The sequence below is a fragment of the Eptatretus burgeri genome, chromosome 9 (assembly GCF_056783735.1).
Source record: "Eptatretus burgeri isolate ZD-2024b chromosome 9, Ebu_testis_v1, whole genome shotgun sequence".
Taxonomy (NCBI): domain Eukaryota; kingdom Metazoa; phylum Chordata; class Myxini; order Myxiniformes; family Myxinidae; genus Eptatretus; species Eptatretus burgeri.
Genome location: NC_140969.1, coordinates 32,116,870 through 32,143,108, shown reverse-complemented (window position 1 = coordinate 32,143,108; position 26,239 = coordinate 32,116,870). Strand labels below are relative to the sequence as shown.

General features: G+C 46.4%; 1 protein-coding gene across 1 annotated transcript in view; it reads left to right on the top strand.

Annotated features, from left to right (window-relative positions):
• The window catches only part of LOC147019851 (meprin A subunit beta-like), a 70,029-nt gene that overhangs the window by 24,729 nt on the left and 19,061 nt on the right, over positions 1 to 26,239 (top strand). The window contains exons 5-11 of the mRNA XM_085894624.1: positions 508 to 589; positions 3,590 to 3,707; positions 16,526 to 16,701; positions 18,700 to 18,921; positions 24,282 to 24,419; positions 25,146 to 25,723; positions 25,889 to 25,988. Coding sequence (XP_085750750.1) covers positions 508 to 589; positions 3,590 to 3,707; positions 16,526 to 16,701; positions 18,700 to 18,921; positions 24,282 to 24,419; positions 25,146 to 25,723; positions 25,889 to 25,988 — 1,414 coding nt within the window. The remainder of the gene's footprint in view (positions 1 to 507; positions 590 to 3,589; positions 3,708 to 16,525; positions 16,702 to 18,699; positions 18,922 to 24,281; positions 24,420 to 25,145; positions 25,724 to 25,888; positions 25,989 to 26,239) is intronic.

Below are 26,239 nucleotides of genomic sequence, written 5' to 3'. Positions count from 1 at the left end.
TCAGAAAATGGCTGCCAGTCGGCCATCTTGGATCTGATCTCGACAAAAAAATGACGTGTATATGTAAGCCATCATTCTTTATCTGTGTGCCAAGATTGAATAACATCGGTAAATGTATGGTCAAGAACATGTTCAACATCGGGTTTTTGTTCAACTAAAATGGCTGCTAGTCGGCCATCTTGGATCTGATGTTAAAAAAAAATGACGTGCATATGTACACCATCACGTGTTGTCTTTTTGCCAAGTACAAATAAAATCGGTCCATACGTTTCAAACATCTGTTTGCGGACGCATGGTTGCACGCACGAACATGAAAATCAAAACCAAATCCATAAGCCCCCGTTTTGGACTAGTAATTTGACTGTAATATAATTTTTAGATGTTTGTTTTTGAAGAATACTTTAAATACAACATTGTAGAAGAACGTCGTGCTGCAAGAGAACAGGGTTCGAGAAGAACCTTGTTCTAAGGAGGATTTTTCCTTAATGTTCTGTGTGCTATTTCCAGGATGGGAAGCACAGAAGTGCAATCCGAAATAAAACCATGCATTGGACCAACGTCATCCCTTATCATTTGGACAGCAGTCTTGGTATGTCACCTTTTTATGTCATCGGGAAAATGTGAAAAACAAGGCTATTTTAAGACATGAATGAATTTAAAAAAAATTAAAACTGGTAAACCAGTAATCCCGGGCTTCAAGGCGTGCCTCCATTTTAACAAATTTCAACACTATCACCCTGTCACATGATATGGGTTTTCCGAGTTAGAAAGTTAGTTCAAGTCTGCAATGGGGCCCAGCTACGGGGTCCCTCATGTTATATCAATGAAGGATTGAAAAGCCCATAGCAATACATGATAGAGAAAGAAACTTCACATTGGACAAATCGAGGCTGGACAAATTTTCAAGTCCCCCAAAAAATTCAATAACTCCACAGTTGCATATTAATGTAAATGGAGAACTTGTAGAACGTTAAAATATCTTCCAGAATGTGTGGTCACTTTTTGTCTATCTTCTTTGGTTTTCATTTTACGACATGTCAAAAATGGGTGATTTTCAACTTTGGGCGGCTCTGGTGCCTCACTGGGGTAAAATACAGACATAGTGTAAACATATTTGGAATCCCCTCTTCAAGGCCTATCAGAATCTGTCATTAAATTTTTTCAACTCTCATTTGCATATTTGGCATATTTAATGAGGCGAATCGGCATCATTTTAATCATATAAATTATGCAACGATTTGGACGAAATTAACAACTTAACATTCCAATGGAACCTCGCAAATGTGTGCAAAAGTTTGAGGCTGTCGTATTACCCCTTCTGGAGAAGAAGATGTTTTTAGGTTTTGGAGAAAATCCAATATGGCCGCCATACCACGTGACCTACGTCATCAAAATTTTCAAAGTATAAACATCAAGTGGAGAGTTATTAAGGTGTTGAGTTTCATTGAATTTCATCAAAGTATTGTTTTCATTTAATGACATTTCAAAAATGGGTGATTTTAAACTTTGGGGGTCTCTGGGGCCTCACTGGGGTCAAGTCCAGACAATTTGTTGTTGTCCAGACAAGACAAATCGACCTTTAAAGACCCTTTAAGGCCCCCAAGGCCCTTTAGGCTCCCGAGACCCTTAAGACCCCAAAATATCCCGAGGACCTAAAAGAGCCCAAAGACTCAGATGACCCAAAAGACCCAGATGACCCAAAAGTCCCCGAGGAGCAAAAAGTGCCAGAAGAACCCGAAGACCAAAAAGACCCGAGAATACAAAAGACCCCACAGACCCTGAGGTTCCAAAAGACCCAGAGAATCGAAAAGACTCCAAGTATTCAAAAGACAAGGAAGAACCACAAGTCCCCAATGACCGAAAAGATCCAGAAGACCCAGATGACCCAAAAGTCCCCAAGGACCGAAAAGAGCCCAAAGATCCAAAAGTTCCCGAGGACCCAGAACATGCAAAAGTTCCTAAGGACCCAAAATAACCCAAAAGTCCCAGAGGACCTAAAAGACTCAAAAGTTCCAAAAACCCAAAAGATTCCGAAAACCAAAGACCCCGAGGACCCAAAAGACCCAGAGGAAGTAAAAGACCCTGAAGACCCTGTGGACCATTTGAAACTCTACTATGAATGGATGAGGTGTGTGTGTGTGTGTGTGTGTGTGTGTGTGTGTGTGTGTGTGTGTGTGTGTGTGTGTGTGTGTGTGTGTGTGTGTGTGTGTGTGTGTGTGTGTGTGTGTGTGTGTGTGTGTGTGTGTGAGAGTCATGTTTTTTGTGGAATTCTGCAAGAGCGTTCTGATATGGAATGTGACACACCAAAATGATCGTCATGACCTCCTGAGTTGATTAAGCTACATAACGACCAAAAATATCCGTTACAATTCCCATGTTTTAAACGCACGCCATGTTAAGGCAAATAAAGCAGCTTAACACGGCATGGCATTCTAATTGCAAAATAAATAACAAAAGCATTGACAACATTGTAACATAGTATAAACCAATTAAAACTAATTATATTTGCAACAACAATAAGAAGAGCAGTATCATATGGCAATAATAATAACGAACATATAATCCTGGCGCTGGCCGCAAGCACAAGTGGGCTTAGTGAAAGGAAAGCTAATGCTCAAGCACTACAGCAGGCGGGTATGCAACAAGGCTGTGAAGACCAATGTTAAATTTGGTTCATCGGACGAATGGGCCCACTTGTCATGTTAAAATATGAAGACACCACCAACTGGTATAGCTGACCAGCAGGTAGGTGTCAAGTCAATGTTTTTCATTTGAGACTGCACAGTCATCATGTATCAGGTGTTGCAAGCCTGGTGTTGGCTAAGTGGTTAGGGTGGCGGCTTGGGATCCTAGGGTCCTGCGTTCAAGCTCCGTTGGCCACTGAATTAAATACACCAGGAGGTTGACTCAGCCTGTCATCCTTCCGAGGTCGGCAAAGTGAGCACCAGTGTACTGGTCAGGGGACACTGCATCAGCGGCATAGCCGCGTCCCAACCAATGATGCAACCAGCAGCCACATGCTGCACGAGAGAGAGAGAGAGAGAGAGAGAGAGAGAGAGAGAGAGAGAGAGAGAGAGAGAGAGAGAGAGAGAGAGAGAGAGAGAGAGAGAGAGAGAGAGAGAGAGAGAGAGAGAGACACAGAGAGAGACAGAGAGAGACAGAGAGAGACAGAGAGAGACAGAGAGAGACAGAGAGAGACAGAGAGAGACAGAGAGAGACAGAGAGAGACAGAGAGAGACAGAGAGAGACACAGAGACACAGAGACAGACACCAGGTGTTAAATACCCTCCAAAGCAGGAAGGGGGGAGTGGTTACACCACGTGACTGTAATATGCACATTTTGTGAGATTTCAACAATGACAAATGACTCTTCCATGTATGAATGTTATAGTTTGTAATGTATTTCATTTTCATTTATCAAGTGAACTTGGTAGATCTGCATGAATTATTTTTTAAACGTTAAAATTGATAAAATCTCAACTTTGTGTGTTTCAAGTGGTGTTTATGTTCCATTGTGGTGGTGGAAATGGGGCTGGATGTTGTAACCTGGTGTACAAGCTGATGTTGAAACCATATGTTCATTTTGCAGATCACAATGCCATGGGAGTCATTCTGCAAGCATTTGACATGTTTCGTCTCAAATCTTGCATTGACTTTGTACCCTGGACAGGTGAACAGGATTACCTTTCTGTGGTGAAATACTCTGGGTATGGAATGTTATCGAAGTTATTGAGAAATTTTACAAACGCCAAGAGATATATTTATAATCTTTACCACAATAGTTGCTCCCCAGTCCATTATCCTGTTTGCAAACATTATGTTCACTGATCCATGTCAATGAAGCCATTGCTGTTACTCCCATAATCATCTTGGGGACATCACAACGTCACATATTTTATCTTCTGGCTGAGCCATTGAAACAGCTAAATGTATCCTGAGGACATCGAAATGAGGTTAGGTGAAAACACAAAAGCCTGCATGGTATCATCAGTGACAACAGGAAAGTGGGACTGCAGGACCTTTATTAAAATAATTTACAAGACAATATTTTTTTTTCCCATTTGATAAAGAAAATTCCAACACTCAATAAAGTTAAACAAATTAGGGAATGCAACAAGGAGACTTAACAAGCTCAAATGAGCTAAGATCCTCGTCCTCTTAATGATGACGTCATAAAAACGAATATGACGTCATTGTGATGTATCAGGTTTGCGATAAATTATCTGTGCTAATGCCCGGCTTGATTCCCGCAAACAAAATTCAAACAGCTTGCCTAGTTTCGGAGATAATGGTATAGGCGATTTCCATTAGCAGCGATATTATGACGTCATAACTTTTTTCTTGGAGGAATTTTCAAAATCGGAGATGGTGACTGTCTGCGCAGGGTATTTTTACATATATCTGCCAAGTTTCAGGAAGTTTCGATGAAAACTGTAGGCTGTGAAGCAAAAAAGTCCACAAGAAGAAGAACAACAACAACAACGTGAGTAAGACTTAGAGATCCTCCAAGAGGATCTAAAAATGATCCTTATGATAATTCACGGACCAGTGTTTGTGTTTGTTTGTTTGTCGCACTACTCCTCCTACAGTTCTGACCCAATTACATCCGGACTTGCTACATAGGATCAGCATGACCCCAATTAATGTATAGGGGTGTTTTTATCTTTGCCGGTGGTTTTGGGGAGAAAGGGGGGGGGGAAGGGGCGCAAATTCTCCATGTAAATGTGTATCGTATAGCACTGCCCCCAGGTGGGGGAGGGTATTACAAGTCCCCACCATTTACAGAACGTATTCCTGTCCCCACGTTTTCCAGTGCAATGAGGTGTTTTAAATTATAAGCAGTAGGTATGTTTTTGCTTCATGCATGTGACCGAGCCATTATCAGAGAACAGCTTCAGCACCGGCGAGTCTGGGAGTGCACTCAGGCAAACTGGCAGGCACTGCAAGCAGCCATTGCACTTCAGGACTGGTCTGCTATATCTCTACCACCCATGATATTAACTCAGCCTGGGAATTCTTCCACAGACACCTGCTCTCCCTTTATGCACAATATTCATCCCATCTCATCTTTAGTTATCATACCCATCCTCCCACCCATTGTACAATGAATCATGTGGTGGGGCAGTTGCTTTGAAACAACTTGCCTTCACTTCCTGGAAGGCAAATCTGACCGAAGGCAATCTCAGTTCATTCCACAAAGCCCACAACAAGTGGGTGTCCGCTCTCAGGAGAGACAGAAACAGCATCTATCCAACCTCAACACTGATCTTTCAAACCGGTGTCCCTCCTCTAAAACCTGGTGGCAAGTTGGCAAGTCTATCTTTGGAGTCTGCTTCCTCTCAACCACTTCCCTCAATTCCAATGCCTTCAAGGTCAATGGAATTTCTTGTGGTGAAGCCGAATCTCTGGGCCTATCACCTTGCCATCATGGCGAGTTTGGTGGTCTCTGTCTTCCACCGCCTCCTTTTTAGCCTTGCATGTATTTTGGAGGGAAATGAGGTACACGAAATGAGACATTCTGGTTGAGCTCGAGCAGGGTCGGCAGTGATGTCATTTGAGTTAAGGGAGCAGATGAGGGGAGCATACACAATAAATGGACTTGACAAGGTGCTACCGTGACTTGGAAGAAGGAGACTGGTTAATGAGTTTCGCCTGACGATATGTAAGGTGATGTTTTCTGACTTGCCTAAGAATGGGCACACACTTGTTGCAATCTACTATCGTGTCTTAAAGTTGCCCTCAGTCAAATTATCCATGTTAATAAAGCAAGCTGTTTGAACACAATAGCCTTGCCAACATGACTCAACATGATTCACAATAGCTTTGCCAACATTCCAACAGGCTGAGATGATAGCAAGGAGAGTGACAGATGTGATGAGATAAACGTGTGCATGAGAGAAACTAGGCTTTTGTGAAAGGACTCCCAGGACGATTCAATATCAGAAGGTCTCGAGATGGCCACCCAATCCTTTTGTGAGAGCAAATTGCTGTCGAGTAGGAATCGGAAACGTGTGATCGAATGTTGGTCATTACCATGTGTGAGAGAAACTATTGTTGTGGTTGACCAAATTCGCAAACCACCATTCAGGTCCCTTAGGTGAGATATCTCGGTAAGTATATGTGTAGTTAGGCCCAAACCCGTTGTCTGGAGGGAATAAATGTCATTCATGAGGGCTGCGACTCTTCAGGATAGCCGTTTTTCTTTTACTATCTTTATTTTGGACCAACCGCCATTATTACCACCACCAACCACGTCTCAACAGCCATCACAACAACAACCACCAACCACAACGCCGCTTCACCACAACCGCCACGACCTTTACCGTCACAACTCGCCACCATCGCATCACCGTCATCTCGCGCCACTCGTGGGCACCGATGCTGGACTCGTGTAGAGCGCGCACCGAGCAGCGTGTTCAAAAGCATCGCGGACTTTCCGCAGAAAAACGGATCAAAAACGACTCACGCCCACTTTTGTTCCGTCCAATCGGTGAGCGAGGGGCGATTTGGCCCCGCCTCCAGGGCGTTGGAGGGCGGTCGCTATATGCAAATTCATGGATCAAAAAGCATTCACGCCCACTTTTCCTCGGGCCAATGGGGAGTGAGCAAGAGAGGTGAAAGGTCGGAGGCAGAGGGTCAAAGATGAAGGAGCGAGGCCACGGGGGATATAAGGGGCCGCGTTCGTCAGTCGAGGCAGTTCAGTTCGTCAGACAAGAAGAGTTCAGTTCGCAGGAGGAAGAGTTGAGTTGGAAGCGGAGGAAGAGTTGAGTTGAAGTGGCAGTTCGCAGTTGGGAGTTCGCGGAGTCGGAGTGAAGAGGACGGAGCTGTGGAGAGGCGGCGAAGGCGGACGAGGGGGTGCTCGCGTCGGATTCGGGGAACTGCGGAGAGAAAGGCCGGCGGCGCGACCGAGGTCGTGGTGGAGACGCTCGTCGCGGGACCCGCGATTTTGTGAAATCCTCCTTTCCCCGAGCATCAGCAACCCCCTCCTGTTTCCCCCCCCCCGCGCTGAGATAGTGCGACAAAAGGGGGCCCCCTTCCCACCCCCTACCAGACACTGTCCGCGAGGCCCGCGGAATTGAGGCACCACCGCCGCTCCGCGTCTCATCATCAGACGGGTAGGCCCGACACGGTCTCGGCCCCAGGCCTGCCTACCCCCTCATCCTGGAGGGTGGTTCTCTTTTCTTTTGCTTTGGGAATGTGTGTTGTCGGCGCCGTCTGTGAAGTAAAATTGTATAAGTGTTGCCGTGTGCTCGTGTAGTCGGTATTAGATCTGCATTGTCGCATTTGCTTTTTGTCTTCTTCTTTTCCATGTGCTTTTGGTGGAATTGTATATGTGTGCTTTCCGTTCATCGCGAAATAAATGTGCTTATTATTGAACTGTTTTCCCGCTTCGCTTCGTCATTTCTTTCATTGAATCCTCATCTTGCTTCACGTAAAGGGTTGGTCGTGGGTTAAGACGCCCGATAATTAATCGAACTGTCGAGGTCGACGAATAACACCGCTCGGTTATCCCGATAGTACGGAACGGGTCGCTTAAGTGGCCCGTGTCCGAAGTCGACCTGCGGCGAGGTGCGATCGCCCGGTCTACCCTCCGTGTGGGTACTTAGGTAGGTCGAATTTGGCGAGCAACCCTATCCCACGCGGGGGCCGATTGGCACGATCGCGGTGAGACCGAAAGGTCCACCCATGACTGGTTCCCGGCGTTAGTCCGAGAGGGTCACGACTGGATTGTCCGTCCGGTGGGCGACGTGCCGCGATTCGAGTTACGTGGCCGTCAGCACGCCGGCGGGCGCGAATCGGCGACACTGGTGTCAGGTCGTGCGATACAAACTCATCGCCCTCCTCGCGGCACTGGTATCGGAGAACGGGAAAACGGGCTCTCCTGTCTCCGGCTAAATTCGCGGGAATCGGTCCAGGGGTGAGAGGAGCGACCCCCGATTCCCTCCAAATTACGAGCGAGCTAAATTAACCCTTTAAGGGAAGCAAGATGGCGTCTCAAGGCGAGCAGGAGCCGGGGGTATTAGGTATGTGTCGTCATGTAGGATCCATGGCCCAGGTCGGTTCTTTTTATAATTATAACCCCACCACTAACTGTGGTCAGTGGGAGCGGCTTGAGCACGAACTTTGCCGGCAAACGGAGTCGCACAATGGCAGCACGGAGCGGGCTGATATTAATGGCACAGCACGAGGCGTGAGCTCCCAGTCACCGGTTCAAGGCACGTGGTCACGGCATGTGCCATGGCAGGCGTGGCAGGATGACTATGCGAGCATTGGCAGGCTTCAGGCACAATTGGGGGATGTCTTGGAAAAGGTGAAGCGTTATGAAGAATATATCGAGGAGGTGCAACGTGGAGTGGACGAGTCACAACGGCACGCAGATGCGCTTCAGAAAAATTACGTGTACGGGGGGACACAGCGATTGGACGATTTACTGGAACGAATTCGGTGGCAAAAACATGACTTGGCCAATAGAGTCGACAAATTACGTGGGAAAAAGAATTTGGTAGTGTTTTATACCCGTCAGTTGGAATATGCGAAGAGCAAACTGAACAAAAGAATAGAGGAACAGCAGATTGGTATCTCCCAGGAAAGGAAACAATGGGAGGAAGAATGGAAAACCGAGCTCGAAAAGAAACAAAAGGAGCACGACTTGGAAGTAAAACAATTAATGGAAAAATTATTGGAGCAAGCAAGGCGGTTCAAAGAACTGGAGGAGAGAGTGAGGGAAATACAGTTGGAGGAGAAAAAATGTGAACACGATGGGGAGTTGGAACAATTGAAGGAAGAGATAAGAACAGGCAATCAGGAAAGAGAAAGCCTAGAATGGAAGATAAAAAGAGGAGAGAGACAGCTCGAGGAAAGGGCGGAGGAATTGCTGGAAAAGTCAGAACAGTTCGAAGAACTGCAGGGAGAATTGAGGGAGGAAGGAGAAAGGAAAACAAAGCTCGAAAAGGAAAAACGCGAACAAGATGGGGAATTGGAACTACTGAAGCGAGAGGTAAGGGCAAGCCAGTTTAAAAGAGAAATCCTGGAAGGGGAGATTAGAATGGGAAAGGAATGGCAGAAAAAACTAAATGAATACAGTAAAAAAAAGGGACGAATTGAGGAGGGAAGCAGTGGAAAGAAGAGATGAAATGAGTGAAGAAGCACGCAAATTGGGAAAGGAATTGGAAACAAAAACTTCTGAGATACTGAAACACGAAAACAAAGAAAGAGGATTACAAGACGAACTGAGGATGTTAAAAGAGGAAAGGAAGAAAACAGAGAATGAAACGTTAAGGAACCACACTGAGCAGATTGAACAATTCGAAGCCAAAGCAAAGTCGGAGTGTGCGGAGATGAGAAAGGAATTGGAAAAGAAAGCTTCTGAGTTACAGAAACACCAGAACAAAGAGAGGGAATTACAAAACGAGTTGAGGATGGTGAGAGAAGAAAGAACGACAACAGAGAATGAAACATTAAGAAACCACACAGTACAGATCGAACAGCTGGAAGCGAAGGCCAGATTAAAGAATGAGGAACAAGAAAGAGTACTGAAAGAACAAGGAATGAGACAGGAGAAGGAAATCAGCCAACTGAAGGAAACCACGAGATTGCAGAATGAGATGCAAGAAAGAGTAATGATGGAAGAACGAATCAGACAGGAGAAGGAAGTCAGCCAACTGAAAGAAATAACGAGATTGCAGAATGAGGAACAAGAAAGGGTACTGAAAGAACAAGGAATGAGACAGGAGAAGGAAATCAGCCAACTGAAGGAAACCACGAGATTGCAGAATGAGATGCAAAAAGAGTAATGAAGGAAGAACAAATCAGACAGGAGAAGGAAGTCAGCCAACTGAAAGAAATAACGAGATTGCAGAATGAGGAACAAGAGAGACAGTGGAATAAAAAACTGAAAGTGTATGAATTTGAAACTGAACGACAAAAGGAAAAAAATAGGTTGGAATACGAGGAGAAGTTGAAGGAGCAAGGAATGAAGCAGGAAGGAGAAATCAGGAGATTGAAGGACACAAGGAGATTGGAGAGAGAAGAACGAGAGGAACAATGGAATAGAAAACAAAAAGAACATGAATCTGAGGTTGACCAATTGAAAGAAAAGCTGAGGCTGGAGTACGAGGAGATAGACAAAGAACAGCGAATGAAACACAAAATGGAGATGAACCAAATGAAGAAAACCATGAAACTGGATAAGGAAAGACAGGAGAGGAAACGAGGAAGAGTAATTAGACAGCAGCAAATGAAACACAAAAAGGAGATTAACCAAATGAAGAAAACCATGAAACTGGAGAAGGAAGGACAGGAGAGGAAACGAGGAAGAGTAGTGAGAGAACAGCGAATGAAACACAGGAAGGAAATGAGCCAATTGAAAGAAACAATGAGATTGGAAAACAAAGAGCAGGAGGAACAGTGGGAGAGAAAACAATAACTATATGAGTGTGAAATTGAACAACTAAAACGGAGAGCGAAACTGGAGTCAACGGAGATTGAGGAGCTCCGGAGGGAGAACGAACAGCTAATGGGGCTCAGAGAGAAAGAACGACTCAGATGGGAAGGAACCAGGAAGAGACAGAAATAAGGAACAAGGAGAGAAAATGTATAGAGACACGGGAGACAAGAGACGAGGTGAAAGGAATTGCGAGGGAGAGAAGAGAACAATTAAGACGGAAAGCAAGGATGAGGTACGCAGAGATCGTGAAAGAGCAAGGAGTGAAAAACAGGGAAGGACGGGAGCGACTGAAGGAGAAAGCAAGGTTGACCTACATAAAGATAAGGGAAAGACGCCAGAAAGAAGCAGAGACCAATAGACAAGAGGAGACGACAGAAAGAATAAAATGTATAGAGACACGGGAGATAGAGGGTGAATTGGACAAGGTTAGTGACGCACACACACACACACACAGAGGTAGTGGAGGACCATGAGGGGGAGCTGGCTGACTGGGTGGAGGCCCAGTGCGAGCAGCTGGATGGCCTCCTCCAGGAACGAGGGGAGGGAGTATGCCCCCTTGAGGCGAGTCACGACCAGGTGAGTTCGGTCGTGCTTTGCGAGGTCGAGGGGAGGAGTGCTGCGAACGGGTGCACGGAGAGCTTGGGGGGTATAGAGGCCCCGGAGACCCTTGTGGGGACACGAATCCCCAGTGTGGTTGTCCCTGTGTGTGTGGTGCAAGGCGTGAGTGCGTCCCCGTGTGTGGAGGCGACCCCGTGTGTAAGTAGTATGGTTTGTGTGAGTAGTGAGGCACGCGTGAGTGAACGGCCGTGTGCAAGGTCGCTGTATGCAAGGGAGACCGTGTGTGTGAGAGAGCGGTATGTGAGGGAGATGTCGGTTGGCATGCGGGAGCACGCAGCCGCGTCTCCCGGGGTGAATGTGATGGAATGGAGTGTGAGTGTCGTAACACGCGGGAGTGCGTGTGTGGAATGGCGACGACGACGACATGTGAGTAAAGAAAGCCGAGTAGCGGCTGTAGTTGTTTCGGGGACCGTGCCGGGTTCACCCAGCAGTGAGCACGAGGTCCGTGCTGTGCAACGCACGAGACCACCACGTGCTCGCTTGCGAGAGTGAAGTCCCGGTCCGGAAACGCACGCGGTGGATTTGCCGATCCCGCGGACGGACAAAGTTTAGGCAGGATAATGGATTTGGACCGGACGGGTTCTCCACGCGATCGTGTGTGTTAAGCTCCAACGGGCAAAGCACATGTGTTCGCGTGGGGAACCCCTCGAGACGTGGGGCTTGTTTTTTTTTTCTGCGCACGGTGACGTCATGGCTGCACGTGGGGTTGGAATCCGGCAGGAGGGGTATCCCTGCCGGATGGTACCGTCCAAGGAGGGACGTGGAACATGTGCAGCTGCATGACGTCACGGGCAGGTGCAAAGTGCGCGAGCTCTGAGTTGCCGCGCTGGTGCTGCGCAATTCGAAAAAAAAACAAAAAAAAACAGCAAGCCTCACTTTCGGGTGCACAGGATTCCTGGGCAAGGGGTGGAAGACCCCCTTGACCCTGGGCACAGGAAGGAAACTAGTTAGGGGGAAGGGTTAGCTTAGTTAGACCGACTTCATGGGGCAGGGGTAAGTCCTCATGGAGTCCGTGGAATGGATTAGTTAGAGGGATTGTAGCCAGATTTAGGTTGGGAAATGGATTTATGGGATTGTTTGAGGACGGTGACAGACAGTGAATGTGTAGCGGGGATGTAGTTTAGCGACGTAGTGTTAAAAGGAACGTGCTATAGTTTAAGGGACGACGTGGGAGCACGAGTTAGTTAGGGGATGTAGTTAGGAGGATGGCAGAGTTCAGTGGTGTGTGTGTTGAAGAGTTGTTGGTGAGTGAAGTGGAAGCATGTGCTTGGTGAGTGAGTGAGGCCAGCGGGTCTGTGTGAGTGGAGCGAATGGGGAATGCATGGTGCGATGAGTGATTGGGGGGAGGAGTGACTCCCGCCCAAGGGACCCCCGGGGTCAGTGTAGAGTGAGTTAGCTGGGTTAGTCAAATTGACAAAAATGGAGGTCGTTTTGCTGTTGGTGGGAATGTAGGCTCGAAACCCATTTGGAGGGGTGCAGGAGCCCTGTTGACGGGCTTGGGAGCGTGGCTGCGAAAGGTGAGTATCGCTGAGTGGGTACCCCGGGCACCAGGCTAGTCGGCCGTGGTAGGCCAAGGGCCCATGGGGGGCCGGGATAGCGTAGTGGGCACGGGTGCGCCTGCTTGGTGCGGGGGCCCGGGGCGCCGTTAGCCGCGTGGGCAGTGTTGTGGGCACGGGTGACCCTCGGAAAGGGGCCTGGGAGGCCAGCCTGCCACGTGTGCGTTTCAGGGGAGGTGCCATGGGGGGCACTCCCCGGTGTTAGGGAGCTGGTAGGCTCGGAGGCAGTGTAGTGCCCGTGGGTGCCATAGCGGGAGATTCGGCAGAGGGTCGTGCCTGCCAAAGGGAGCCACGTGTCCCAGCCAGGAGACCGTGTGAGGGCACGGAGAGAAAATTGGGGGGGCGAGGCCCGAAATTGTGAGGACACCAACACAGGCGACGGGAATCTGGGTTGTTAGAACCAATAGTTTAAGCGAGAGGCGCTTGTTGAAAGCCCCGGGGTAGTTTAACAGTTAAATGGTTAGGGTAGATTAGGAGATGTACCCCTCTGCACCATCCATCCCCTCGCTGTCGTTGTGGGCCGCTGGACCCACTTTGGTTATAGATCGCCGAACTCTGGGGAGGCCATTCTGAGGCTTGGATTGGGCCTCGACACAGGACGCTAGCTCTCCCTTATTCCCCTCCGGGAAGGGAACGTAGGGGTTGGGAGTAGGCTCGGTGACAGGATAGGTTAGCCGAACAAAGACGATAAAGGGGGTTAGGGGACGATTTATAGAGGGGAAGTAAACATAAAAATAAAAAATAAAAAATAAGTTGGGGCTAAATTGGGGTTTGACAAATTAAGGGAGTGGGTATGTACAGTGACAGGCAAAGGCGATAGGTGGGAGGGAGACAGGTAGGTAGGTCCGAGCCCGCCTTCCAAGTGGCCAGCACCACCGCACTCCTTCCACCAACCTCCACTGAACGGCAAAGGCTGGCCAGCTTCATCTGTTGGCTGCGTTGCTGCAAGGCAAAGGCCGGCCCACTTCATCTGCAGCTGCTGTGCTGCAAGGCCTGTGCCGGCTGGATCGTCTGCAGCTGCTGTGCTGCAAGGCCTGTGCCGGCCAGTTCATCTGCTGGCTGTTTTTCTTCAAGGCCTGTGCCGGCCAGTTCATCTGCCGGCTGTGTTTGCCTGCAGCGGCCTTCTTCTGCGGGCTGTGTTTGCCTGCTGCCTTTGCCATGCCATGCCCACTGCCCACGTTCACCAGCCCCGCTCAATTTTGCTTTCCCCCCCCCCCCCCTGTTCATTTCCATGTGCGCCAGGATCCGCAAGGCAACAGTTTGCAAGCTGCGAGAACTGCCCTGTTGGCAGCTACAACACGGGCCTGCAGTGGCGGCCCGTGCACCGTGTTTGCGTCCATCCATTCACCCATCCATTTGTAGTGTTCATTGCGTGTGCCACTTGAGCTGGCACGGAGACTGCATTTGTGCAGCCCATGCACCGTTCACCCATGCACCGTTGTGGTTCACTGCGTTCAGTTCAAACCATTCATCCATCCATTCGTTGTGTTCATTGCGTGTGCCACTTGAGCTGGCACGGAGACTACGTTTGTGCAGCCCATGCACCGTTGTGGTTCACTGCGTTCAGTTCAAAAGGGAAGGCCTTGGACTGCGTGTGAGCAGCCAGCCACGTTCCCTGTCACCTGCATTGTTTTGAGCCAGAGACTGCATGCGAGCAGCCTGGCTCCCTGCTAACTGCTTTTCTTTTGCAGAGTTCATTGATCCTGGGCCATGGTTTAGTGTAAAATTTGTAAGTTAAGGTTAAGATGTACTGTAAATATGAGTGCGCCCCCGGCATGTTTGTCTTAGCGCCGGCAATTTTATTTAAGTCGTCCGTGTGAGTGAGTTTGTTTAGGTAGTTACTCAGCCCTTAGGTTATTTATTTTGGGGACACGAATACCATGAATGTCGCACTCAGGGATCCGTAGGTAAAATGTACTAGGGGAAAACTACACATGATGGCACACGAAAATTTGACGACTCGGGACGAGTCTGTAAAATGGGGAGGGGGTAGTGTTGTGGTTGACCAAATTCGCAAACCACCATTCAGGTCCCTTAGGTGAGATATCTCGGTAAGTATATGTGTAGTTAGGCCCAAACCCGTTGTCTCGAGGGAATAAATGTCATTCATGAGGGCTGCGACTCTTCAGGATAGCCGTTTTTCTTTTACTATCTTTATTTTGGACCAACCGCCATTATTACCACCACCAACCACGTCTCAACAGCCATCACAACAACAACCACCAACCACAACGCCGCTTCACCACAACCGCCACGACCTTTACCGTCACAACTCGCCACCATCGCATCACCGTCATCTCGCGCCACTCGTGGGCACCGATGCTGGACTCGTGTAGAGCGCGCACCGAGCAGCGTGTTCAAAAGCATCGCGGACTTTCCGCAGAAAAACGGATCAAAAACGACTCACGCCCACTTTTGTTCCGTCCAATCGGTGAGCGAGGGGCGATTTGGCCCCGCCTCCAGGGCGTTGGAGGGCGGTCGCTATATGCAAATTCATGGATCAAAAAGCATTCACGCCCACTTTTCCTCGGGCCAATGGGGAGCGAGCAAGAGAGGTGAAAGGTCGGAGGCAGAGGGTCAAAGATGAAGGAGCGAGGCCACGGGGGATATAAGGGGCCGCGTTCGTCAGTCGAGGCAGTTCAGTTCGTCAGACAAGAAGAGTTCAGTTCGCAGGAGGAAGAGTTGAGTTGGAAGCGGAGGAAGAGTTGAGTTGAAGTGGCAGTTCGCAGTTGGGAGTTCGCGGAGTCGGAGTGAAGAGGACGGAGCTGTGGAGAGGAGGCGAAGGCGAAGGCGGACGAGGGGGTGCTCGCGTCGGATTCGGGGAACTGCGGAGAGAAAGGCCGGCGGCGCGACCGAGGTCGTGGTGGAGACGCTCGTCGCGAGACCCGCGATTTTGTGAAATCCTCCTTTCCCCGAGCATCAGCAACCCCCTCCTGTTTCCCCCCGCGCTGAGATAGTGCGACAAAAGGGGGCCCCCTTCCCACCCCCTACCAGACACTGTCCGCGAGGCCCGCGGAATTGAGGCACCACCGCCGCTCCACGTCTCATCATCAGACGGGTAGGCCCGACACGGTCTCGGCCCCAGGCCCGCCTACCCCCTCATCCTGGAGGGTGGTTCTCTTTTCTTTTGCTTTGGGAATGTGTGTTGTCGGCGCCGTCTGTGAAGTAAAATTGTATAAGTGTTGCCGTGTGCTCGCGTAGTCGGTATTAGATCTGCATTGTCGCATTTGCTTTTTGTATTCTTCTTTTCCATGTGCTTTTGGTGGAATTGTATATGTGTGCTTTCCGTTCATCGCGAAATAAATGTGCTTATTATTGAACTGTTTTCCCGCTTCGCTTCGTCATTTCTTTCATTGAATCCTCATCTTGCTTCACGTAAAGGGTTGGTCGTGGGTTAAGACGCCCGATAATTAATCGAACCGTCGAGGTCAACGAATAACACCGCTCGGTTATCCCGATAGTACGGAACGGGTCGCTTAAGTGGCCCGTGTCCGAAGTCGACCTGCGGCGAGGTGCGATCGCCCGGTCTACCCTCCGTGTGGGTACTTAGGTAGGTCGAATTTGGCGAGCAACCCTATCCCACGCGGGGGCCGATTGGCACGATCGCGGTGAGACTGAAAGGTCCACCCGTGACTGGTTCCCGGCATTAGTCCGAGAGGGTCACGACTGGATTGTCCGTCCGGTGGGCGACGTGCCGCGATTCGAGTTACGTGGCCGTCAGCACGCCGGCGGGCGCGAATCCGCGACACTATCTTAGCAACTATAAAAAAGTAAGTAGATTACCTCTGCACTATCCTGACAGACATACCTCAATACAAGTAAGATTATGTCAAATTGGAATGTGACCTGAGTGTTTTACAGGATACTTCCTGGGATACTTCCTTGGAACATGTTCTGTCTCCAGGTGCTGGTCCTATGTGGGAAAGCAAGGAGGACTTCAGAAACTCTCAATTGGCTCTGGATGTGACCACATTTCCATTGTGGAGCATGAGCTACTACACGCACTTGGAATCTGGAATGAACAGTCTCGGGCTGACCGTGATGACTATGTCACCATCCAGTGGGACAACATTCGGCATGGTAAATGACAAAGCACCACTCACAGCATCTGTTGCCACATTCTGGTTTTGTTAATCTTTTTTTTTCCCCCTCACTCTCGTGTGTATCATTGGTTGTTATCTCCGTATGCGGGTTTCAGAAGGTGGAACAGAGCCCTCTCAGGTCTCAAAGTATCCACCTCCGTGTGTGTGTGTGTGTGTGTGTGTGTGTGTGTGTGTGTGTGTGTGTGTGTGTGTGTGTGTGTGTGTGTTTGTGTTTAAATGTGTGAGAGTGTGTGTGTATATGTGTGTTTGTGTTTAAATGTGTGAGTGTGTGTGTGTGTGTGTGTGTGTGTATGTGTGTTTGTGTTTAAATGTGTTTGTTTTTGTGTGTGTGTGTGTGTGTGTGTGTGTGTGTGTGTGTGTGTGTGTGTGTGTGTGTGTGTGTGTGTGTGTGTGTGTGTGTGTGTGTGTGTGTTTTTTCACACTTGTATGTTTATCTATCTATCGATAAATGAACAGTTGTCAAGGATTTCTCCTGCCTGTGGAGTGAAATTGATAAAATAAAATTGACAAAGGCAAAACAAGTTAGGAGAGAACAAGAGGGGGTAGTGGGTGTAATAGCAGTGGGAAGAGAAGAGAAAGAACCTTCAGAGGAGGTACATGTAATGTGATGGAACGGAAGGGCATATATGGAATTCTGCTAAACTGGCACACCTGTTAAATAGATAAGCACCTGCTGTTACCTGCATAACTACTGTGCAACAGGTATGTATGCCATCTTTGGCCAACCAACTCCCTTCCTTCTTCTCAAGATATGCTTTTCTGTTGCTGTCTTATGTTTTGTTATTTTTCTTACATGCAGGACCACCAACAACCACATGTCAGTCTATCCCTGTAATTCCTTACAGTCTGTCAAGCAGGATGCTCACTACCAACTATCTACATCTATGTACACATCTCTCTATCTTTATTTCATTGAGTCCTTCATTACAACACCAGACCATCTGACACTCACCCAAATAAGGCTTTATAGCTTGTGACTCTGCCATCATTGAAATGTCATAAAATATGAGGGAGCAGATTCCAGGGAATCACATTCAGTTTTGTTGCATTCATCACATTCAGATGAGACACATCCAGTATGAAATCCCATGATACGGAAATACCTTCAGTGATGTTCACTTTCTGTAAATGACAAGTTTATAATTTTTATAATTGAAGCACAGACATGAGGGAATATGACTAAACATGGCACTGCAAATTCAAAAATGGGAGAAGGAGTGGTTTGACCCATTGTGGTTCTCAAGGACTCATCTTACTTTTTCTGACATCTTCAACCTGCTCCAAGTCTCCTTGATGGTGTTCTGTCATTTTGCCTTTCATGGAGGTTGAAAAAAAACAATAATTTAAACACTTTTCAACAACCTGATCTGTCCTGACATGGCTTCTGAAAATAAACTTATTACCTCCACCACCGAAGGTCGAGAGAGTTATGTTTTCACCCCTCTCTGTTTGTTTGTTTGTTTGTTTGTTTGTTTGTCTGTTTGTCTGTCTGTGTGCTGGATATCTCAAAAAGTTGTGGACAGATCTGGATGGAATTTAGTGGGCCGGTTGGGGGGGTGTGACAAGGAAGAAACGATGAGATTTTTATGAAGATCTGAATCCGGATCCGATTACGAGAATTTTTAAGTGATTCTTCATCTTTGAGAGATGATGCTAAAAACTATGTATAGCACGATGTCTCAAAAAGTTGTGGACGGATTCAGACGAAACTTTCTGGACAGGTTGGATATGTGCCACCATGAATTGATTTGCTTTTGGTGAAGATCCGAATCCGGATCCGGATCTGGATACGAGAATTATTAAATTTTGAAAGTGATTTTTCACCATTGAGAGATTGGGCCAAAAACGATGAACGGCATGATATTTCAAAAATGTATTGGGCCTGATGTGTTATCGTGCATCAGACATTACGTGGCGGAGGTATGCCATGCGCTCTTCTGAGTGCCCTTCTAGTTTCATTATTTTTTCCGTACAGGGAAATCGCGCAACTTTCAAAAGAAAACCCTGCAGGAATCTGACTCGATGAACGTGCCGTATGACTACTCATCCGTGATGCACTATGGCTCCACCGCATTCCAGACGGCACCAGGTCTCAACACAATAATAACCAGGGACCCAATTTTCATGGACTTCATTGGACAGAGACTGGATATCAGCGAGCTGGACCGCTTACAGCTCAACCGAATGTACAACTGCAGTGAGTGTCACATAGAAAATCCTGTATGTTCATCATACTAAATCCTGCTGTCAAGGTTTGCCAATTCTTGGCCTGTTCACTTTCCAATCAATTTGTTGAAGTCATTCATTCCCTCTTCTTGTTTTATGATATTCATTTTTTTCTCAGCTGTGCTCATTTAATAATGTTTGTCCATTTTTTTAACTGCTCTTTACAAACAACGTATTTGAATGTTCTGCCCTTTTTAAATACTGACACTGAGACAACCGCAAGAGTAGAACTGTAAAAATACAAATAACATATGAAAGCAGCTTTCTTCCTTCATCAGTGTTTGAAAATGTGTTCTTATCCTTCCTCTTCATCTCCCAACTATCCTCGTCCCCTTCTTCTTTGTGCACAAACCACCCTCCTCCCCTTCCTCTTTGTCCCCTAACCACCCTCCTCCCCTTCCTCTTTGTCCCCTAACCACCCACCTCCCATTCCTCTTTGTCCCCCAACCACTCTTCTCCGCCTTCCTATTTGTCCCCCAACCACTCTCCTCCCCTTCCTCTTTGTTCCACAACCACCCTCCTCCCCCTTCCTCTTTGTCCCCCAACCACCCTCCTCCCCTTCCTCTTTGTCACCCAACCACCCTCCCCCTTCCTCTTTGTCCCACCACCACCCTCCTCCCCCTTCCTCTTTGTCCCACCACCACCCTCCTCCCCTTCCTCTTTGTCCCACAACCACCCTCCTCCCCCTTCCTCTTTGTTCCCATCCCTTATCTTCCGATCTCCCCAATCCCCATCTTCCTCTCCATCAACTCCACATCTCCTTTCCCCCAACTCCAATCTTCTTCTTCCTCTAACCCCATCCTCCCATCCCTCTTTCCCAAAACTGCTCATAATACTTTTGCTTCAAGATTAGACACATTCATTCTTATTTGTAGAAATTTTACAAGATATTGCATCATCTTAAGCAAGAATGATCTGAACAAAAGAAAACACACATTGGAAGAAACAAAAAAGGTCTATAATTTTGGATTCAGCGCATCAGATTCGTCCTAAATCAGCTTAAAAAATGCAGACAACAAATTTGTTGTTGACCAGTGTAACCTTTTAAAGAAAATGTTTTTTTCATTCTCTTGAACAATATAATGTCCATTTTTCCATTTGATCTCGGCTGGCCCATGCAATGTAATAATTCTGCTTATAGCCTGATTCAAATTGTCATTTCATTTTGAAATATCATCAAATCTCCCAGTTCCAGAAAATAATTTTATTGGCTCGTGTTTCAATATGTCACCTGACTCGGAATGGAGAAAATGCTTGTTCTTTTTTAAATCAAGAAGCATATTCAACTGAACATGATATCATTCCAAGCAGATTCTCCAACAAATTTGTTTGTAAGAAAGGACATGGACAGGAGGTGAACACATCACATCAAAACATTTTATACCATCTTAAAAATGTGAGCAGAAATTGCTTTTCAATGGTTTGATTCTGTGTTATGAAAGGTAATCAACACACTATTTTCTCCTTTGATGTAAAAAAACAAACATATACGACTTACAAGTAACTGTTAATAATTATTATTGAGAATTACAGTTTCCATTCACACAGTTTTTATCAGTCTTGGAATACAATCACATCCCCAATGTGCCAAGGACGTAAACACTTTCACCAACTTGGTACAATAGACCAGGAAACGTGGAGGGCCAAATCACATGCAGTCAATGGGACAGATCCATACCTATTCATGAATAATGAGTTTGGCACAAATACCATCATGTGCAGGTTTGAGTGATCTGCCCAGGTATTTCATTCATTTATTTCAGATACAAAACTCATGAAAGAGCAAGGTGAAAGAGGATTTAAAAAAAAACACAAGTGGACCCAGTCTGCAGTGAGTATGGACTCACGATTTTTGACCCCTTCATGTCTCCAAGCAGGGCCAGGTTAAAGAGTCCGTGGGCCTGAAGCCCACGATCCTTTCAGCCCCCTCGACCCTCTAATTACCGCACGTACCACGCACAGATATGAAAAGTATCACTCCAATCCTAAATGTAATACAACCCAGACGGAGATCGAGCCAGGAGGGAGCATTCACAGAGTGACAATAAACTACTTTATTAATTATAATACATAAATAAGTAATCAATACATAATTAATTACCGCTAATTAATCATTTCTTAACCTGTTTGATGGTCGATCACAGAAGCGTCCTGTCGTCTCTTGCTGATGGAGACTTCCTCAACAATGCCATCAAATGACGGGGATGTGATGAATGTGTTCTGAATTGCAAGAAAACGAATGGCATTCAGTCTTTTCTTGCCCATTGTTGTTCACAGATGATTATTCACATGTTTCGGAACTACAAAGGATCTTCCCCTTTCTCCTGAATGCAGGGATGCACATGTACATTGTCAGACAAATGTCAATGTTGGGGAACGAATTAGACAGGCTGAGATCCCTTGTCTTTTTTAGCATCTTCTTTCGCAGATGTTAGGCTGTCCTTGTTTTGAATAACTGACTTGAAATGGCAGAATTCATCTGCGAGGCCCCTTTCAAATTCCCATGGATAAATGTGCATCAACTCACCGGAAGCTTTGATTATCTCTGTGTGGCTTAAAGAGCTAACTTTGCATATGAATCCAAATTTTCTGTCCAGTGCTTCGTTACGTCTCTGCAATTCCTCGGTGTGATGAACACAGATTGTGGAGTGAGTTTGCATGATGATTAATGCCTCTCGTCCCCATCGTCTCACATTGGTCACCGGCTCTCCAAACATTCTCTTCTTTGTTTTTGTCCCCCTGGAATCGACCCTGTCGCTGTCTATCTCCGTTAGACGTTTAGCTTCAACCTAAAAAGTGTTAAAGTTCCCTCAGATCCCAGAAACAGTATTAATGAGTGACTTAAACAGTGTGCTAATGATGCCCAGTTCTACCTGAATGTTTTGAAGTTCTTTGCTTGTTGTGTTAATTCTTTGAAGGATTGTATCCCACAATACAACCACGACAGCCGTCTCGAAGGTGTCCATGGTTCTGCTTAACTGGCAAGCCTCAAGTTGTGCCATTTTAGGAGTTTCTCATCATGAGAAAAATCCCTTACAGTTATTGTGTGCACACCTGAACTCATGTCCACCGACAAGGCCTTCTTCCGCAGTTTAATGCATTACTGCTCTCAACTCTGGGCTGACTCCCCTGCTTCAGATCTTGGTCAACTTGATGCCTTGGAAACCAAGGCCTTTCAAAATCATGGGAATTTCCCATGATGAAGCTGAGTTCTTGGACCCATCACTATGCCACAGCAGACAAATCTATTGTCTGTCCATCTTCTACCACATCCTTCCTGGTCTTGCATCCTCTGCTCCTTCCGTGCTTTGTCCATCTCAGGTTTTATGCAAAATACACACTGTCCACCATCAACCACCTTCTGGTGAAACGCTCAAAATTCGGAACCACTGCTTACCTCCACTCATTCGTTCCTCTTTTTTTCCACCTGTGGAAATAACTTCCACATTCTTTTCAATGTCATTCTACCTTCCAGGTCGTCAAGACAGTTGGTCACCACAATCTCGATCAGATTGTCCCCAATCCAAACCATGATATTTTATATCCTCACCAACCCCCCCCCCCTCGCTCCTCAACCTCACTCGACCCAAAGCCAGTCTATATTTCCAGTTTTCCCCCTGAGAGTTTCCTTCTGTATCCATCTTGTCCGCCCTGTGAATCCTGTCCTGCCCTCCATTCCTCCCCACTCCCATTGTTTGACCAAGTTTACCTCTGTCTTTGCTTTCAACTCTGCTGTTGGTGTTTCTCCCCTCTCTGTACTCTTTGTTTTTAGATCCTTGTGGAGGATCTCTAAGTCTTACTCACGTTGTTGTTCTTCTTGTGGACTTTTTTGTTTCACAGCCTACAGTTTTCATCGAAACTTCCTGAAACTTGGCATATGCATATATATATATATATATATATATATATATATATATATATATATATATATATATATATATATATATATATGTATATATGTATATATATATATATATATATATATATATATATATATATATATATATATATATATGTATATATGTATATATGTATATATGTATATATATATATATATATATATATATATATATATATGTATATATATATATATATATGTAAAAATACCCTGCGCAGACAGTAACCATCTCCGATTTTGGAAATTCTTTCGAGAAAAAAAGTTGACGTCATATCGCCGCAAATGTAAATCGCCTATACCATTATCTCCGAAACTAGGCAAGCTGGTTAAATTTTGTTTGCGGGACTCAAGCTGGGCATGACCACAGATAATTTATCGCAAACCTGATACATCACAATGACGTCATATTCGTTTTTATGACGTCATCATTCAGAGGACGAGGATCTTAGCTCATTCGAGCTTGTTTTACTGCACACTCTGGGCCGTGGAACAGAACAAATCAGGATACAACACAACAAAGGAAACAGGAGGAGAAAGGGGAAACAGCAACAGCAGGGTGGAGGGAAAAAGTATGCGGATATGGACGAAAAATGGATGCATGTAATGACGAAGGGTAAGGGAGAACGCAAAGGGTGGACAATATGGATACATAAGAAAAATTTTGTGAGGGGTGGGGTGGTTTTAATGGGTGTAGAAAAGCTCATGATTTTGGATGGTGATGATTTGAGATGGTGGTGAACAGCTGACTTGAAGACTAAGAGGGAAGAATGAGATTGAAGAGAGGATAGAAGTTGGGTCCATAGGTGGAAAAAAAAAGAGGAATAAATGATTGGCGGTGAGCAGTGGTTCTAGATTGAGACAGTTTCACAAGGAGGGGGTTGCTGGTGGACTGTGTGCATCCTGCACATCCCTGAGGGGGGACAAAGCATGGAAAGAGCAGAGGGTGCAAGATTAGAAATGATGTGGAAAAGGACAGAGAGGCCACCAACCTGTGGGCAATTGGTGAAGCGATCGACCCATCGACTCAGCTTCATCGTGAGAAATTCCAATGACCTTGGAAGCTTTTCTTTCCACGACATCAAACTGAGCAAGATGTAAGACAGGGGAGCCAACCCAAAGGCGAGAGCAGTACTTCATTGAGCTGCAAATGAATGCCTTGGAGGTGGATCGGTGCTTGCGTATGGCAAGGAAACACTTTGCACGATGGAGGATACCCAGTCGGTGCCTGGCTTTGGAGGCCAATTTTGAAACCACTGTTCCTTTTGTCCTATTGTGTCCTGATCCGTTCAGTGTACTTGTACTCATTTTCAACGAGCCTCGACAATGCTTAACTTAATGCCAACAATGCTAACAGCTTAATTTAATTTTGTTTCATTACTTTGTCCTGACAATTATGCTCACTCACTGACAGCATACCACCCTTTTGACCACAGCTTCATCGTTGGCCTTGTTGGACCGATGTACCTTTGATGACGTCACCATCTGTGGCATGGTGCAGATCGCAGCCGATGATGCTGACTGGCATTGGGTCTCTGGAACCACTGAAGATATTTTCACCAGTGAAACAGATGGTGAGTTTAGACCTGTTATCATCCTCAGTTTCTTTTACTCCTTTAACGGCCACCAATATCCCACCTTTCTTGTGGGGTCGGCCAAGGATAGCTTGGACCAAGTCTAAACGAACCGGTTGGCCAAGCCTGACATTAAGGCAGGAATTTGGAATTTGGCCAGGGTGCTGGTGATAGCTCGCCTATTCTTCACGAAGGATACCATGGGATATTTTATATCCAAAAACGAATGCTGGCAGACGGGATACCCATTTAACATCTATCCGAGGAATGTCACACACATTGATGTATCACCATGCCTGTGAATCACTCCAGGATGGCAGTTTATAGCTGAGTCGGGATTTTCATCAAAGGTTGACACTTTAGAGGCGAGAGTGGGTATCTCTCGGGCTCAGCCATCCTGTCAGCCTTATCCTCCTCAGCTGAAATCTTTTTGAAATGATCAATTTTACATGTGGTGTTGTATATCCAGTTTTATATGAGTTAACAACAGCTTTAATGAATTGGTTAATTATAAACGAGGGCTTGAGAAATTGTGCTTGTTTTGTAATCTTGTTCAATTGCAATTATCTTTAAAAAAATGCTATATTGTACACAATTTAACCAAATCTCAATGTAACAAAGCCTGATTTAAAAATTGGTTGCAGAACAGCACAATGTCAGACGATAGATGATCAACAGTTTTCACGGTTTTGAATCTCCAAGGTATGACCTTTCTTTCCTCCACAGATGGGGGTCCATTCTTGTTGTTCAACAGCACTGCAGCAAGTCCCGGTGACCTGGCAGTAATTGAGACCCGTGTGCTGCGGCCCCAAAAGGACCAACAATGCCTGCAGATATATTACCAGCACAGAGGCAGTCCTGATGACAAGCTCCAGATTGCTGTTAGTCATCCTTCAAATTCCTCACAGTTTAAAGTGGTCTCCAACATACCAGCCACCAATATTAATCAGTGGAAACTCACGCAAGTACCGCTGTCTGAGAGCAGTCCTTTCCGGCTGGCTTTGCATGCAGTGGCTGGAGTCTCGGCAGAGGCAGGGGGTTGGGCAGTGGATGACCTCACATTGATGGAAGTATCCTGCTTCGCACATATTTGGCACATACCGAACTTTACCTCCATTCTTGACAAAACTCCAGCAGGATCAGCAATCTACAGCCAACGCTTTAACAGCACTGAGGGATACTCTTTCCAGCTAAGTATGTACCCCAATGGAATGTACCAAAACAGTGAAAGCATTAGTTTGTTTGTTCATTTGACAAGTGGAGATCAAGATGAAGACCTGCAGTGGCCTTGTCCCTGGAAACAGGTACGTAACTTTGGGATGCTGCAACTGGAGTGTTGATACTGGAGTTAAAAAAAAAAAAATTGGTGGGGGGGGCGGGGGGAGGGTGGTGGGGTGGCGGGAAGGATCAATGTATTTCTTGATCTTCATTCTGATGCAGTGTCAATTCAGATTTTCCTTTCTTCTCAGATCACGATGTCTGTGATGGACCAACACAGTGATGTACGACTCCGTATGTCCAGTACTCACAGTATCACCACAGACCCAGATTTAACAACATATTTTAATGGTTTGTTTTTGCTTCCTCTTCACATCCACATTCTACACACTCCCATTTATCCCATTATGGCTATATCTACGTTCATAATATTGTTGCGGGCCGGGTTCAGGTGAGAAGTCTACTCTGTGAGGAAAGCTATCTCGGCTCTCACCAGACTCCCCGGAATTGTAGGCCGTCGTACATGGATAATTCCGTGATGCGGCAGGTCGCTTAACCGACTGTGGACGCCAATAACTCAACCGTGTGACCTGGGGTCCTCC